Here is a 16,592-nt window from a genome sequence, read left to right as displayed (position 1 = left end):
TGGACATGGACTATTTAAACAATTTCCTTAGCACGTTTCTGGCTCTCTGAATATTTTAGTTACATTGCTGTCTATGCAGGGTCAGAAAGCTCTTGGATTTCATAAAAAATATCTTAATTTGTGTTTGTGTTCCAAAGATGAACAAAGGTCTTAGAGGTTTGGAACAACATGAGGGTGAGTAATTAATGACAGAATTTAAATTTCTGTCATGACCATGAACAGCCAGAACTAACGCTATACGCTTGATTTTACTGTTTTTGATCAAATAAATGCAACCTTGGTGAACATAAGAGGCTTTTTTCAAAAACATTCTTACTGACCCTACAATCATTTGAATTAGTCTATTATTTAGTTAGTTAGTTTTTGTAATGAAACCAGGGGTTTAACTTTGTTGCATTTCTTCAATTTGCAGGTGGCAGGTTGTTCGCAAAAGCGAATGTACAGCCACATGTGGTCTGGGCTTCAGGACTTTGTACATTTACTGCATCAAACAGAGCAGCTTGGATGGGAAAACCCAGAAGGTTGATGACCGTTATTGCAGCAACCAGCGCAAGCCTGAAGACAAGGAGGTGTGCCATGGAGACTGCAACCCTGGTGGATGGGAGTACTCTTCCTGGTCTGAGGTTCGAAAAACCTCATTGGTCTCAAAACAGCTCTGTTAAATATATTCATGAACTTGAAAGAATGTGGACTGTATATATTTGACATGTGACTTACTTTGAGGATTTTTTTCTTGGTTTTCTAGTGCTCCAGGAGCTGTGGAGGAGGAACACGTCATAGGAGTGCAGTATGTGGAAAGTCAGCAGAATCTGATGACGAAACCAAGTGCAACCCACAAGAAAAGCTCACAGTCCAACCTTGTAATGAGTTCCTGTGTCCTCAGTGGAAGACTGGAGACTGGTCTGAGGTAAACACCGACCAATGCATCCCATGAAAACATGGGCAGCTTCAAATGTAATCTGGTTTTATGCAGACTATGCTTAAACCATCAGAGTAAAAATCTAGTCATCCACCATGACTTATTCTAATGCTGCTTTGGAATTCATTTTGTAGTGTTTAGTGACTTGTGGGAAGGGCTATAAGCACCGCCAGACTTGGTGTCAGTTTGGAGAGGAGCGTTTGGATGACCGCTTCTGTGATTCCTCCAAACCAGAGTCAGTACAGGCCTGCCAACAGCAAGAATGTGCCTCCTGGCAGGTGGGACCCTGGGGACAGGTGAGAAGCAAACAAACAAACAAACAAAAACAGTATTTAGGTGCATGATATGTTTAGGTATGTCAGGTATTACATGAAGTATATTTGATGCTTATGCGTGTAAAATGAAAATTCAAGTGTATTGTGATAATGGCAGTTCTTGAAGTGGGTCGGTACGTTCTGGTACGCAATACCTGCACTTCTATATTTTAGTCTTTAGAGTATCTTGCACTTTTTTTGTGCGTACCGCAACTTCTGACATGTTACAGGTACTCTAAGTAAAAATGTCAGTGTCTGGGTAGTTAGAAATGACACTATATAAATCACACTATACCCAGGCGGGATCACCTCTCATCTTGACCAATCACGTGAGCCAATTCAAGCGGAATAGGTCTACCTCATGTGTGGGTTACCAATCAGAGCATCTAGAGTAGAATAATTAATTTATTAAAAAAAATATATTGAGTGCTAATTTGAATAGTACTTTATAACGACAATAATACCTTAAAAAAAAAAACCTTTTGCGTTCACATCCTTTTAAACTGGTAAACTTCTGGAAAGTCCAAGCTAGGATCCAGTAAATTAATTCAGACAGTAAGTTCAAAACAGCGCTAATGCAGAGAAAACATGGCTGTTTTCTTTGGAGATTGCGGAGAGAATAGTCGCTTACGTCCAGATGTCATTAAATTATTCTGTCCAGTGTAATGTTAAATAAACAGATTCTTATTTTAATTTTATTTTTTTGGAGACTGTGGTAGTTTTTTTCAAGAGTCTTAGGAGAATAATCAGATTAAAAGAATTTAGTTGAAACTAAAATAAAATAATTTAAGAGTATTAAATATAAGAAACTTTTTTTTAGCATATTGCAAATCATACAGTTGAGCAGAATGTGGTGTTCAAATCTTTTTAAGCTTTTTGTAACAAAAGCCATCTTAAATACTTTTTAAAACTTGCAGACTCCATGTGAATATCATCTATTCATGGATAATCTGTTTTCTATCCACTTGAGCAATTTAAGACTGTCTTCAGAAAAGCAAATAGATTTTTTTCCAGAGTTCACCCAGGGGAATCATATAATTTGTAGCATTTGTGTGGGCAAACTATCTTTAAGTCCTAAAGTATGATAGAGATTAGACATCACTCTTGCATAGATTAAGCAATCATGATAAATGCATGTTTGAGGTGCTTTACTGAAGCATATGCGATCTATCTGCAAATGTTGGCACACAAGCTTGACCTTGATGTAGTCAAGTCAGCGATGAGGAAAAGAGATAAAGAAAAGGAGAAAGATGGCCCACAAATTACTGGCCCAGGTTGTCCATGCGGGTGCTGATCACATCAGTGCTGGATTGATGCCAGCAGTCCAATAGTGGCAATCTTAAATATCAACTTATTCTCCTGGGTAATTCATAGGCATTACAATGTAACATTAAATGAGATACTTTCCCTAACTGACATCCCTCTTTATTTGTGTGTGTAGTGTACCACCACATGTGGCCCGGGCTATCAGATGAGAGCTGTGAAGTGTGTGGTTGGCTCATATGGCTCTGTCATGGATGACTCTGAATGTAATGCAGCAACACGTCCAACAGACACTCAGGTAGGAGCGTTGATATCTAACATTCAAACTTACTCTCATTCACTTCTCTCTTTTTTTTGTTATTGATTACAAACTTAGAACTGTGTTAGTTTTTCATAATATAACTACTGAAAACCATAAAGGGGTGAACCAGACTTCCTGGTTCAGTTTGCTGTATGCTTGATGAAATTAAAGAGCAAGAAGCCAGGGAGTGTGTTAAAAGTTGCTTTTAATAGCTGAACCACAGCACAATTAAGAAACCTTGGAGATCATGCATTACCGTTATTGCAAACACTGTTTTGCCTTGAAATAGACATGATTTGTGGCACTGATACATTAGAGGGATAGTTTATCCAAAAATGAAAATTCTGTCCTCCTTTACAAATTGAGTTCTTTTTTCCTGTAGAACATAAAAGATGACATTTTAAAGAATGGAAGTAAGTGAATATTAGCAACTGTTATAGGTTTGTATCAACTTTAAGTGATTACAGAATTTTCATTTTTGGGTGAACTATCCATTAAAATGATTCTTTTACATTTTAAACATTACACATCACTCAGTTTTTAAGATAAAAGTAATTTTTTAGGTATTTTATTAATGACTGCGCAGTCATTTGAAGAGAGGTGTTGTCTTTTAGGAATGTACAAGTATTATTTTACTAAGTAGTTTTACATCATCCTGAAATGAGAAACTGGAAAAGAGAAAAAAAGTGCGTGCAGGTACAGCCTGAAAGGCAGGAAGGAAGTTTCCCACCCAGCATATTTATCACCTGCACTCAATAAGGCCTTGTCTGAAGGAAAAGCATGGGTCTACACACACAAAAAAACATGCTGCATCAGGCCATTAACAGGAAATTAACCTTAAAAGTGTTTCCATGGTTTTGAAATATCTGGAAATATCATGGAATTTAAAATTTATGTTATTTAGTGCTGTAAATTCAGATGATTCATTAATCTGAATCTGAATTTTAATTATTAATATTATTTTAAACGACTGGACAAAAATAAAGAAATACATTGGTCAAATAGTGTGGGAACCCTGTATGTGTGTGTGCACCATTAACTTGTGTGTTTGCATGTGCAGTTTTTTCTGTTGTGATTATAACTTCCATGTCTATATAGTTCCACTGCAGATTTATATTTAATAGTCATTTAAGTTCATTTGCTGTCATCTGGATCTTTATTTACTTAACAATCTGCACATACCTGCAAAATTACATTAACCCCGTTCCCCCTCCCCCAGTGTAATTGTGCTGCAGAGCTGGAGTGGCTGAATGCTGCATTTCACAGAGTATTTTATGAACTTTCCTGAGGCATTGGTTTTATAGAGCTTCATTTTCACAAGGCTTTTAGGAGATGAAAGAAAGAGCCCTTTTTTCCCACCATCAAGCCAACCAGGTTGATAAAAGTCTAAGAACATGTATACAAAAGACATATATTGTAATATACACTATAAGAGACAGAGAGAGAAAAGAATTTAATAAATAGGGGATATTGTACAGACAGACAGATTATCGCAAAATAAACCCAGGCAGGATGATCAGGACCCGGACGCGAAAGTGGAAGGATCTTGTATCACCCCGAAGGAGTTTCTTTTACGATAATACCAGGATGACTGTACATTATCCCACATATTACACAGCTACTTACCAAAGTAAAATTTTGATTTGAGTAGATATTATAAAGTTACATAAAACATAAACAGAAAGAACAAGCATAGCTCCGCAGTAAATCGATTGCTATGTAGAAAAACAGTCAATTATACTATAAAGTCTTTATACTAAACTATTTGACCGCAGAAAGCTGTTATTGACCAATCAGGGTCAGGTATTTCAGAGGGACATGTAAAATGATTGGCGAAGGCAGAAACCAAGGGGGAATAAGTGGAGGTAGGTGGGAGTGTGAGAGAGTCAGGAACCGAAAGGAGGGATATGGCAGACAGAACGAGAAAGCAGGAGGCCCCCTGGTTTTAAATCCTCTATTTGCCGTAAGGCACAGTGACCCAGAACAAGTGATTTCAGCCAGTCAAGCATAAATCAAGCACACTGGCTCCAGTCTTGAAGCCCTACCGGCCTCACCCCTAGAGTCACGGATCTTCATTACCGAAAATTGATTGTCCTTCCCCACTTCCTCCCTTCCACAGGACTGTGAACTCTCGCAGTGTCCTGTTACTCATCCTGTTGCCCCAGAGACCAAAGTGATGTCACATCCAGCTCATAAAACACAGTGGCGCTTTGGATCTTGGACACAGGTACATTCTTGAATAATGTCCTGTATTTGAATTACTGTTAGTAGTTATTGTGCTAGACGATGTAGTAGGTTCTGTATTGTAAAATGGTTGTTCTTTACAATAGTGCAGTGCCACCTGTGGAAAAGGCACCCGGATGCGGTATGTAAGCTGCCGTGACCAGCAGGGTGGAGTAGCAGAGGAATCAGCCTGCTCCCATCTTCCAAAACCTCCTGCTAGTGAGGTTTGCTCCATAGTGGCGTGCGGACAGTGGAAGGTCCTGGAATGGACTCCGGTAAATAAAATATACCTTTTTTTATCATATATTTAATTTAATTTAATTTAATTTAATTTAATTTAATTTTATTTTATTTTATTTTATTTTATTTTATTTTATTTTATTTTATTTTATTTTATTAATTTTAATTTTAATTTTAATTTTAATTTTAATTTTAATTTAATTTAATTTAATTTAATTTAATTTAATTTAATTTAATTTAATTTAATTTAATTTAATTTAATTTAATTTAATTTTTGTTTATTGTATTTTTTTTTGTGAAAAGTTGAAAACAGATGATTTTTGTATTTCAATGAAACAAGGAAAATCATTTGCAGAGATAGTTCACATGGTCAGGATCACAAATTTACTTATTTCATCTGTGACCTAGAAATAGTGCATACCTTTTTTTGCTCTTTTCTTCTTCTTCTTCTTCTTCTTCTTCTTCTTCTTCTTCTTCTTTTTTTAATTTTTTGCCATCCTTAAATATTTTGTTTATTTTCAAGTTTAAATTACATTTTGTGGTCTCAGACATTTGGACCCTACTGTATTTATTCAGTTTATTTGTGCAATATTAACATACCACTGTGTTAGCCAGCATTGTTTCAATACTGCAAGTATTTGTATTTTCATTCACAGCTGTTCTACAGCCTAATATAATAGACCACTGACCTTGATCATTCTGCTCTCATTCTGGTGTTCAGAGCTCAATTGGAAACTGATGAGAGTTCATTTTGTGTGGCTCTTGTGTGCAGATGGGGCTCGGTGTGCATACTGTTCACATTTATAAAGGAAGACAAGTATTAGTGTGGTGTGATTGCTTTGGCTAATGTACTCCTGCTTTTTAGTTTTTAAATCAAGACATTCAGATATTTGAAAAAGTCAAACACAATAAATTAAGGGGACTATTTTTCTTCCATTTTTAATATAAGTAATAGTTCATTCAAAAATAGAAATCCTGCCAGTTTTAAGTTTAACCATAAGCATGGTAGGTTATCATCTTAATATATGGTGTTATTGTTCAGTATAATGTGTTACAATGTATGCAATATACAATATAATGCAATCATGTGTGTGTGTGTGTGTATCTGTCCGTATTTACAGTGCTCCGTATCCTGTGGTCAGGGTAAGACTACACGGCAAGTAGTGTGCGTGAACATCAGTGATCAAGTTGTGGAAATGAATGAGTGTGACCCAGATGATCAACCAGCAACAGAGCAGGAGTGTGCCATGCCCCAGTGTCCGTCTCGCTCCAGCGACCACGGGGGCTTTTCACCTAACAATGATTCTCGGAAAAAAACAGTTCCCGCCGGACGAACTGACCGTAACAGAGCTGGCAGACCCCAGTCACATCAATGGAGGACTGGACCATGGGGGGCGGTAAGTACCTCTAAAAATGATTATGTCTCTGCATATCTTTAATATTTGATATATTCCATAGTCCTGTTAGAGGACTTTTTGCAAACCCAGGAACAGAATGACATCTAAGGTGTTGAGCTCACCAGTACATGAACTCTCTAAGAAGTCATCCAAGCAGCAGCATTTCCTCTTTCTGATAAATGCTTCTGTTTCCTTCATGATATCATTGCTTTAAATAGTCTTTAGAGTTCAAAGAACAGCTAAATATTGTGCAGCAGTTGGGAAGCTCTTCCTATTTGTCTTAAAGTAGGTATTTGTATAACTTTTGAAAAGTGCTTCCTTTATAGCTATATATAATTTGCATCCTTCCAAATGATGATAATCATGAGCAATTGAATGATTCGGATTCCACTTATTAAGGATATAATTCATGATACTTTGAATATTACTATCCATTAGTCACATTACATCTGTATAAATATACATAATTCAAAAGTTCAGGTAATATTAGAATTTCTGAAGAATCGTGTGACTCTGAATTGTGAAGACTGCTAAAAAGAAATTCAGTTTTTTCATCACAGGAATAAAAGAAAAAATGGAAAAAGTCATAATCTATTCCAGTCATAATCATTCTCATCAAAGGAGGCAGGGTTGGTCAGTGTTTATGTATTGATGTATATTTTCTGTCAAGGCTAATGGAATGTGAAATTGGTCTATTGAGAATGTGCTTTGTTTGTGATTGTGTGGAAGGCTTGTGTGTGTGTGTGGCCCTTCTCTCATTATGTAGCTTCTGTTTCTCTTCCACACTTCTCAGTGTTCAAGTACCTGTGCCGGAGGATTCCAGAGGCGTGCGGTGGTGTGTCAGGATGAGAACGGCCACCCTGCCAACAGCTGTGATGAAAGCACTCAACCCATAGAGCAACGCTCCTGTGAGTCCGGCCCCTGCCCTCAGTGGTTCTATGGCAGCTGGAGTGAGGTAAGATGCTCTCAGTTCAATTCAACTGGTTTTATTTACTACTGTTAAAAGGTTTGAGGTCAGTAAGATTTGTTTCAAGAAATTCATATTTTAATATTTTATTTAGAAAGGACACATTAAAATGTTCAAAAGTGACAGTAAAGACCTTTGTAATGTTAAAAAAGATTTCTATTTCAAATGTGTTCTTTTGAACTTTCTATTCATCAGAAAATCCTGAAAATATAAGAGGCACAGCTTTTTTCAACATTGATAATAATAAGAAATGTCTCTTGAGCAGGGCTCTGAACCGGTTCAAGGAACGAAAACGAAAACCGGAAACGAACAAAATTTTGACAGCAACAGAACCAGAAACAGAAACTAAATCAAATTTTATAGTTCCGAACAGAATTGAAAATTTGAAATGGCCATTAACCGGTTAATAACGTTATTTTATCATTCCATTTAATATTTGAAATTTGCTGTCAACCAATCACGAATTACAGTGGTATGGCCTATGCAAATGTGATGCTGAAGCCAACGAGTGAAATGTCTGCTCAGCTGTGAACTCATCATAGGTGTTGCAATGGCAATACACCCCCTTAGAGTTTATCTGAGGATAGTGTAAGATGAATTCAACAGATCAAATGCACCTGCAGCGCTTCTGTGAATGGAGAAAACAGGAAAACTATAGCCTTACATAAAAAGGAATATAGGCATATACACTTAATATATTTCACTTAAATCATATTGACAGATTAACGAAACGAAAGAAAAAATGTGCTAAATTACGGTTCATTGTGACACGTTCCAAAGTTTTCGGAAAGGAAAACGAAACAGCAGAGTAGTTTTCTTTATTTTAAAAAAGCTTTAAAGTTTTAATTATTTTGCAAAAGCTTGACAGCTTTTAATAATGTCTTGCTAGCATTGGTATGACCATCACGCCGATGCCTTATGCACAAACACAACATCATTTTGCAATATTGAAGCCTGTTCATTATCAAAATAAAATACAGTTAAAGAAACAAATAAAAAAGTTACACTGCTCCGTTTTACAAAATTTGTTGCGTTCCGCGTGACCACGCCTCACTGTGCTGATAGAGTCAATGTGAAGGATGATGTTTTATGTCGATGAAAGTACAAACACTATATAATAAATAATATTTTAGCATCCAGATATGTCGGGAATATGGAAACATTTGGATTCGCGCGGTAGACATCAGCTTCACCTTAAATTAATTTGTTTTTTGGATTGACATTTTTATAGCCTAAACTTTAGAGGATTTGTTTTGGAGAGAAACTAATAATTGTTTTTAGAATGTTTGTAAACATTTTGCTTCAGCCTTCAGTCATTTTAGCCTTTGTTTTGTTTAGTAGCTTACATTTGGCCAAAATCTAGAATAGATGATGCTGTATTGGCTGACTAAGCGCAGCGGGTTATTGGCTAATGTTACCAGATCTCTCTTTTTTCCTTTTCTTTTTGAGTAAAGAAAACGCTGTACTTTATTATTATTATTATTAGGCAAATTATAGGCAAAGAAAATTGTTTTAAAAAAAATAACGTTATTAACCAGTATTTCTTCCATCCGAACTGGTTTCGGAACGAAAGGAATGCAGGAACAGAAACGTTAAAATATAGTTTTTTTTTTTTCGTTTTCAAGCCCTGCTCTTGAGCATCAAATCAGAATGATTATGAAGGATCATATGACATTGAAGACTGGAATAATTTACACAGAAATCAATTACATTTTAAAATGCTTATACTGTATGAAAGAAAATAAATCAACCCCAAACGCATGTATGTATATGCAATCCATTAGCTAAGTAAGACAGGTTTTGGTCACATTACACGATTTACATTTTAATCATGCATCAACATTTTTAATCACATTTACAACTGGTTTGTAAAATTAATTTCTTGCATTAGGGTCAATATAGGATTTGTTTGCTGTACAGACAAAAATACAAATGATATTTGAGTAGGATAAGCCGATATGTCTTTTGTCTATTTGAACGAAGCTTTAGAAGTGTGCCTACTCAAGAGAATTGAGACGTTATATATGTGGTCCAAGGCATCTTTTGAAAATGTGCTCTCTGAAAAATGCAATCTTTTAATAAAGCCAGACTTTCACTCTTTCTTTTCTCTCACCCATACTCTGTTTCTGCCTCCCTAGTGTTCAAAATCCTGCGGAGGAGGGATAAAGACCCGGTTGGTCGCTTGTCAGCGGCCCAACGGGGAGCGCTTTAACGATCTGAGCTGTGAAATTCTTGACAAACCACCCGACCGAGAACAGTGCAATACTCAGTCCTGCTCTATTAACCCTCACTGGAGCACAGACCAATGGAGCTCGGTACGCTCGTAACTATTTTCACTTTTTCCCTTCATAAGTTCTCATTCTCACAACATGCCAATGTTTCTTTACGCTCAAGACATGAAGAAAACAAACTGAAACTCAAATGGTTTGATCTTCGAGGAAGCAAATAGCTGGTTTTGATGTTTGCTGCTTTTTAGCGAGTTTCGGTTGCACTTAAAGATCTACCAAACATGCAGTTAAATATTGTTTTAGAGGCTTATTTCCCGACTGAAAAAGTGAGCATCTCTTTGGTCGAATGCTGTTTTGTTTGCTTTTTTCCCCATTTAATTTTCTTTGTTAGCTTTCTTTTGCCCAATGCAGCTGTTCTTTGGATAAATACAAATCATTGTGATGCCCTTTGCTGTGGCTTGTGTTCAAAACACAGTACAGTTGTATATAATATTTAGAATACATGGGCAGCAACACTTGTATCACTTCACTTCAGAGCTATTACTTCTGGCCACAGGCAGTTTACTTTATTATACTGAAACAATCTTTCTGTGGTTTTTCTACCGATCTTCATAATTCATTTTTTTCAACCATACCTCACATGAACTCAGCTAGCCATTGACCTTTTTTAAATGTATGATGGTGCTTTTTCAGTACAAGGGAGACTTTATGTGAAAATCTGTCTATAGTTGCTATATTTTTGTATATTTAAGGTAACTTACAGTAGTACATTTTAAGTAAATACAAAAAGTGGTGACCTAATCTAAAATCAAATGTAGTTTTGTGTCATTTTGTCTGTTGATTTGTTCTGCAATTGTAATATTTTTCTAGGTTATTTACAAAATCAGTAATATCTCTTTTTTTGTGTGTATTAAGCAACAAAAAAACGTTTAGTGTAGTTTGTAAAATTCCTCATTGCATTTTCCTCAGACCCAGGGAAGGCCAGTTTTTTTTCTTCTTCTTCTTTTTTTTTTTTTTTCTTTTTTCTTTTTTTTTTTAAATATGCTTGTTGGCCAGTTGCTTGTGTCTACCTCAGACTTAATGAAGAGCCCCACATACATCTTCCATCCACTTTATATTTGTGGATAGTGATAACAAATGCTAAGCTATCCTGTAACATCCATAAGCAACCATTCACTGCTTAATTTGATCTCTAATCTCTCATGGATATATTAGTACATATTTAAAGAAACATACAGTGATATAAAAACAAAATCATTATTAAAAGTATGATTTATTATATTATAATTTATTTTATCTATTAACATTGTCAATCCAATGTCTGTCCTACATACTACATTTTTCATCGGGTGTACTTACTTTTTCACACCACTGTATTTATACAAATTTCTATATTTTTTTTTCCAAAGACGTCATGGTGCTATAGTGTCTATGGTGCTAATCCCTTTCATGACATGGTCTGTTAATGTAACCAGACTGAAAATTAAGCGGTTTAAATCAAATGGCAGTATTGATGAAGGTGTGCATGAACATTTCTGTATATTATTGCATGTATTTGTATTTATTTCTGCTGCCATATGTTTGTCCATATTAGTTTGAACCTGTTGATGATGATGGTCAAATTAAACAACAAGCTTTTTTTATTTTTTATTTTTTATTATTATTATTATTATTGATGTGGTTTGGAAAACTAGGCAAATTTGTGTAATTAATTAATAATACTAGTTGATTTGTGAATTAGTGATCTAGAAAAGAAAATGACTTTGAATGTTGAATGTCTTGTATTATTCTGAAGGTGTTGGTTGTTTAAAAACATAATTTGCCGATTAAGCATATGTTTTCAAATCAAAGAAGGTACAAAATCACTGAGCTTAATATGTGTTTTTTTTATGTGTCAAACTTCCAATTCTGTATGACTTTTTTGTGTTATCCGGGTGCTTTTATTTCATTTCTCATCTGCGTATTCAACATCTTTAACCTGTTTTAATGATCCTTAAATGGGGGTATTTTTTTGGTGCTCACTCACCTCAATACCTACAGAAGAAGTCTATTTCCTTTTTGACAGTACAGGATATTAACCAGCCCTGATGGTGGTGATATGGTCACAGTCAACCGAGTGAGCATACATCAAAATAACAAGGGCATGGGGGGTCAAGGATGTCCTTTGATGTGTGGAGGTCTTTACTGGCCTTCCCAGCTCATCTAATCAGAATGGACACACTTCTCGGAAAGTGCTTTATTCTTATGGGAAGAATGAACGGCAGGAGAGATGCCCCTACATAGCACGGAGGCCTCTGCACCCTGGTTATCTGTGTGCAGTTTGATACTTGGAAGTCCTCACGTTGGAATGTAGTGAGGCATGTGGCCAAGTACATTGCCATTCCTGGACTGATCATTTGTGGCAACAATTTAAAGGAAAAACAAAGCAATTTTGCATGGTCTAAAAAGCCATGATCAATGAACTAATGAGTGGCATTACAGTTAAACTTATATGGTTTGATTGCATTCAGATGTCATGAATTGGAATATTTGTTTTGAACGTGTCTTATAAGGATAACAAATATGAATGTTTTGTTCATTTCTGACAAAGAAACCCCATATACACTTGCTTTTAATTTGTGTTTTATTTTTCTATTGTAAATTTGCTGACATTTGGTGAAACAGTTTAGCTCTGGGAAACAAACCCAAGCTTGTGCGTTTCAGGATTGTGGGTGGGGAATTTCTGAGTAAATTACCCTGCATTGGAATCCTTTTGAGGGAAAAAATTGGTCATTTGTGCTCATTAAATCAGTGGTGCATTCATTTAACAACAGTATGGCAGCTTTCCACACCTTAACCACGACTGAAATAAAGGCCTTGCCATGTGAAAACAAATGAAATGATATATGTTATGATAAACTAAATGATATGGCCCCTTAAGATTCATACACATTATTGCTGTACTGTATGTAAAAATCATTTCAGATGTCAATAATTAAAATACCAGCCTCTTTTAAGTTTTTTAGAGCTGATTACAGAAATTAGCACCAAGATACAATTTATTAAATGTATGCTTATTGATGTTTCATATCAACTAAAGAGACCTTCACACACTCACACAAAACTAAGCATGCAACTTTTACACTTGTAATAGAATCCCTAAAAGAACATATATATTCCACATTGTCACACATAAGCACGCACTGTAATAATCTGAGGCAGAGTACGCAAGTGTATGATTTATTATGAATCAATATTTAGGGCTTTGGATGAATTATTAAAGTGGATCATTATAACAATGGTACATGAGGTCTTGCTTTAAAGATAAGTGTATTTTTATTTAATTTTGTGTATGTAATCAGTTGACCCAACTGTATATATTTTGGTACTGTAAATATTTGTAAAAGCAAATATATATATATATGAATGTTAAACCGTTTGCCCAAGACCTATTTTGTTCAAAATGAATTCCATCACTTTAAATACAACTGTGACACACTGACTTGCTAGACTTGCTTAAAAAAGTATCCCCATGAACACATTATCCAGTTGGGGAGTTTCTGTTCTCTTAGTTCCTGTATTTCGTGAATGCATGCTGGGAATGGACTCGTTCAACTTCAGACTTGTCGCATCATATCCATCCTCCCTCTACGGGGCCCTTTGATTATCCGTTCCTCTCCCATCCTGGGGTCCAGGGAAGCCTCTCTCTCTTTTCCCTTTACCCGCTTGTGCCAGAAAATATGTCACTGTTTCTTCAGCTCGGCAAGCGGATGTAGCAACTGCCATTCATTATGATTCAGAGACACTTTCTTTCCTCTTTTCATACCGTAAATAGTATTTGAGTTAAAAACAAATGATTTGTTTATGCTGCTCCAGTTGTATATCATGTATTATGTTATTGGTATCTTATATTGTAAATGTCCATATACTAATAGTCCACATAATATGATGTGCTGTCAAAATGGTAATAAATTTGAAAGTAATTACAATGATTACCACAGGTCTGATCTGTTCTTTTGTTTACTTTGACTTACCCATAAATTCACATGTTTAGACATAATCAGCTTCATAATCAAACATAATCACCTCAAATGACACACCAATTAGGCTTGTGTTTATCAAGCAGTTGGATTTCACTGTAGCTTTTTTCCCTTTCTTGCAGTGCTCTGCGTCCTGTGGGAGAGGATACAAGTACCGCAATGTGACTTGTGTCAGTCACACGGGCCAGCCAATCCCAGAAGAGAACTGCCTACACCTGCCCCTCCCACAAAAGCAAAGGCGTTGCAGAGGTGGGAGGTGCCCCAAGTGGAAGACGGGAAGCTGGAAAGAGGTAAAACTCACACTTTATTATATATTCCAATGTGTGTGTGTATATACGGACTACCATTAAAAATATTTGGGGTCCGTAAGGTTTATTTGTGTTTAAACGTATTTTAAAAATGTAATTTTAAAGACTTTTCATTTAATAGCATTGTGGTGCTTAATATTTTTATGTAAACCCACATAGATTTTTTTTCAGGATTCTTTAAAAAAAAAAAAAATTTAAATAACTTTTGTTTGTTTGTTTTAATTGAAATAGAGATATTTTGTAAGAATGTTAAAATCTTACCTGTCACTTATGATCAATATACTGCACCCTTGTTGAATAAAAGTATTAATTTCTTAAAAAGTTCTTTAAAAAGTTCTTAAAAAGTTCAAACTTTTGAACAGTAATGTAAATAAATATCAAGTTTTAGAGATTTACAGGCGCAGTCTGTAGTAAATAACCGAAGAGAATTAAAGCAGATATGCAGAAAGATATACAGTATGTATTTGTATTCCACAGCATGTCCCAATTTCACAAAAATCTATTAAAGCCCTCATTTAATCTTCACTTTACTTATCAATTTGAATTTGAGCAAAAAAAAAAAAAAAAACCTCAGTTTGAATACTGCCCCAACCAAAACCAATGTAATATATTTAATAAGTCATTTCAAATGTATATTGTTCTGTTTCTGCAATGCAAACATATTCATAGTGTAAGATGTGTTCAGAGATCACTCACTGTTTTAATATATTTCCCAATAGGATACAGTAGCACTCAAAATCTTTCTTTTCTATGAAAATTACTTCCATACACAGAATATCTCTGCCTGTTATCTTAAAATATTCTTGATAAAAAGCAATTCAACAACCTTTCCAATCAACAAACAAACACGCATGAACAAATGACTCAGCATGATCTACACACAATATTTAAACTCATGCAAATGTATGGAGAGCCCAATTCCATCTTATTTCATTTCATCCAGTTTCACTGCTGTTTTAGCTAAATGTCAAACTTCATCTTCTGTGTAAGCAGGCTTGATGATACAGTGAAATGAGAGTTGAAAGTAAACTGGCAGAATTTGTTTGGCAAAAATACTTTAATGGTTATTTTTATGGAAGAGTTGAATTTCTTTTCTTCTCCCTTTTACGCTTGTCTGCATTTGGATGGCATTCATGCAATGAAAAACCCACCTAGGCTCATCACATTTACAAAACTAGAAAAGAGAATAGAATATGCATGATAAAGATAAGAACTTTTACCTTATCCTTGGTTTTTCAGTGGCCCCAGCTAAAAAAAAATGCTGGTTGCTGTTGAAAGTCGTGCACATACGTTCAGGTACAGCAGCACTTTTCTGAGCTATAACGGAGCAGGATTGTGCAAACCTCTCAACAGACAGCTCATTGTAATCCTGTCATCACATTTTGATTTATGACTTTCAATGGAAGTAATTACTATCTGAACAAACTAGAGGACAGCTGTGATTTGTTAAGGCTTACAGTATGTAAACAGATCACAGAAATATAGAATTGATGAGTTCCATTAACCCACCTGTGTCGTTCTCCATAGTGTTCATCATCTTGTGGAAATGGGCTGCAGCATCGTGAGGTTTCTTGTGTCAGTGGTGACGAGCGCAGGATGCAGGAGTCTAAATGTTCCCGTATCCTTCGCCCGCCCTCTACACAGCCTTGCCGGGTCACCGATTGCATCTCACACTACAGCTGGGCCAAAGGAGACTGGCAAGAGGTGAATAAGTGACAAAGTGAGAATTAAATAAATGTGCATGAGCAGCGGCAAGTGTGTGTATGAGCATACGAATGCACCTCAAACCGTTCTCTCTCAGATGATATGGGCAAAATGCAATCAAGCACAACAGTGACCGCCTACTTTTTAATCATCCCCATCTCTGGAAGTATTTTTTTCCTTTAAAGGGATAGTTCACCAAAAAATTCTGTCATAATTTAAAGGGTTAGTTCACACAAAAATGAAAATTAGCTTGTGTTTTACCCACCCTGGAAGCATCCTTGGTGTATATGACCTTCTTCTTTCAGACAAATCCAGTCGGAGTTATATAAAAAAAATTATCCTGGCTATTCCAAGTTATATCATTGCAGTCAGCGGGTGTTGTACTTGTACAGTGCACATGTCGTCAAATAAAGCTTGCGCATTCATAATAAAACGTGCCGCAGACAGCTCTGGGGGATGAATAAAGCCCCCCTGTAGCAAATCCATGTGTTTTTGTAATAAGTAATAAACACTTTCCTCTTACTTCCGTTATCTGTCATACGCGGATCCGTTCCGGTGGATGGCGCAGCACGTAATATGCGCAGTGCACGCGCCTCTGAGATATGCTAGTCTCGTGGGTTTGTTTATAGGAGCAAAGAAAAGAAGCAAAGTTTCCTTACTTTAGCAAAGGAAAACCAGTCTCCTCTTGGGTTATATTGAAATCCTCCGA

The 16,592-nt window shown here is 35.9% G+C and overlaps 1 protein-coding gene across 1 annotated transcript in view; it reads left to right on the top strand.

Moving 5' to 3' along the window:
* LOC109079769 (A disintegrin and metalloproteinase with thrombospondin motifs 9-like) overlaps positions 1–16,592 on the top strand; it is a 38,374-nt gene that overhangs the window by 13,969 nt on the left and 7,813 nt on the right. Inside the window, exons 20-30 of the mRNA XM_042734337.1 lie at positions 413–623; positions 746–907; positions 1,054–1,215; positions 2,675–2,794; positions 4,917–5,024; positions 5,128–5,295; positions 6,382–6,657; positions 7,451–7,612; positions 9,763–9,939; positions 13,994–14,161; positions 15,707–15,883. Coding sequence (XP_042590271.1) covers positions 413–623; positions 746–907; positions 1,054–1,215; positions 2,675–2,794; positions 4,917–5,024; positions 5,128–5,295; positions 6,382–6,657; positions 7,451–7,612; positions 9,763–9,939; positions 13,994–14,161; positions 15,707–15,883 — 1,891 coding nt within the window. The remainder of the gene's footprint in view (positions 1–412; positions 624–745; positions 908–1,053; positions 1,216–2,674; positions 2,795–4,916; positions 5,025–5,127; positions 5,296–6,381; positions 6,658–7,450; positions 7,613–9,762; positions 9,940–13,993; positions 14,162–15,706; positions 15,884–16,592) is intronic.

Source organism: Cyprinus carpio, chromosome B11 (genome assembly GCF_018340385.1).
Source record: "Cyprinus carpio isolate SPL01 chromosome B11, ASM1834038v1, whole genome shotgun sequence".
Lineage (NCBI taxonomy): Eukaryota > Metazoa > Chordata > Actinopteri > Cypriniformes > Cyprinidae > Cyprinus > Cyprinus carpio.
This window is presented reverse-complemented; position numbering and strand designations above follow the sequence as displayed.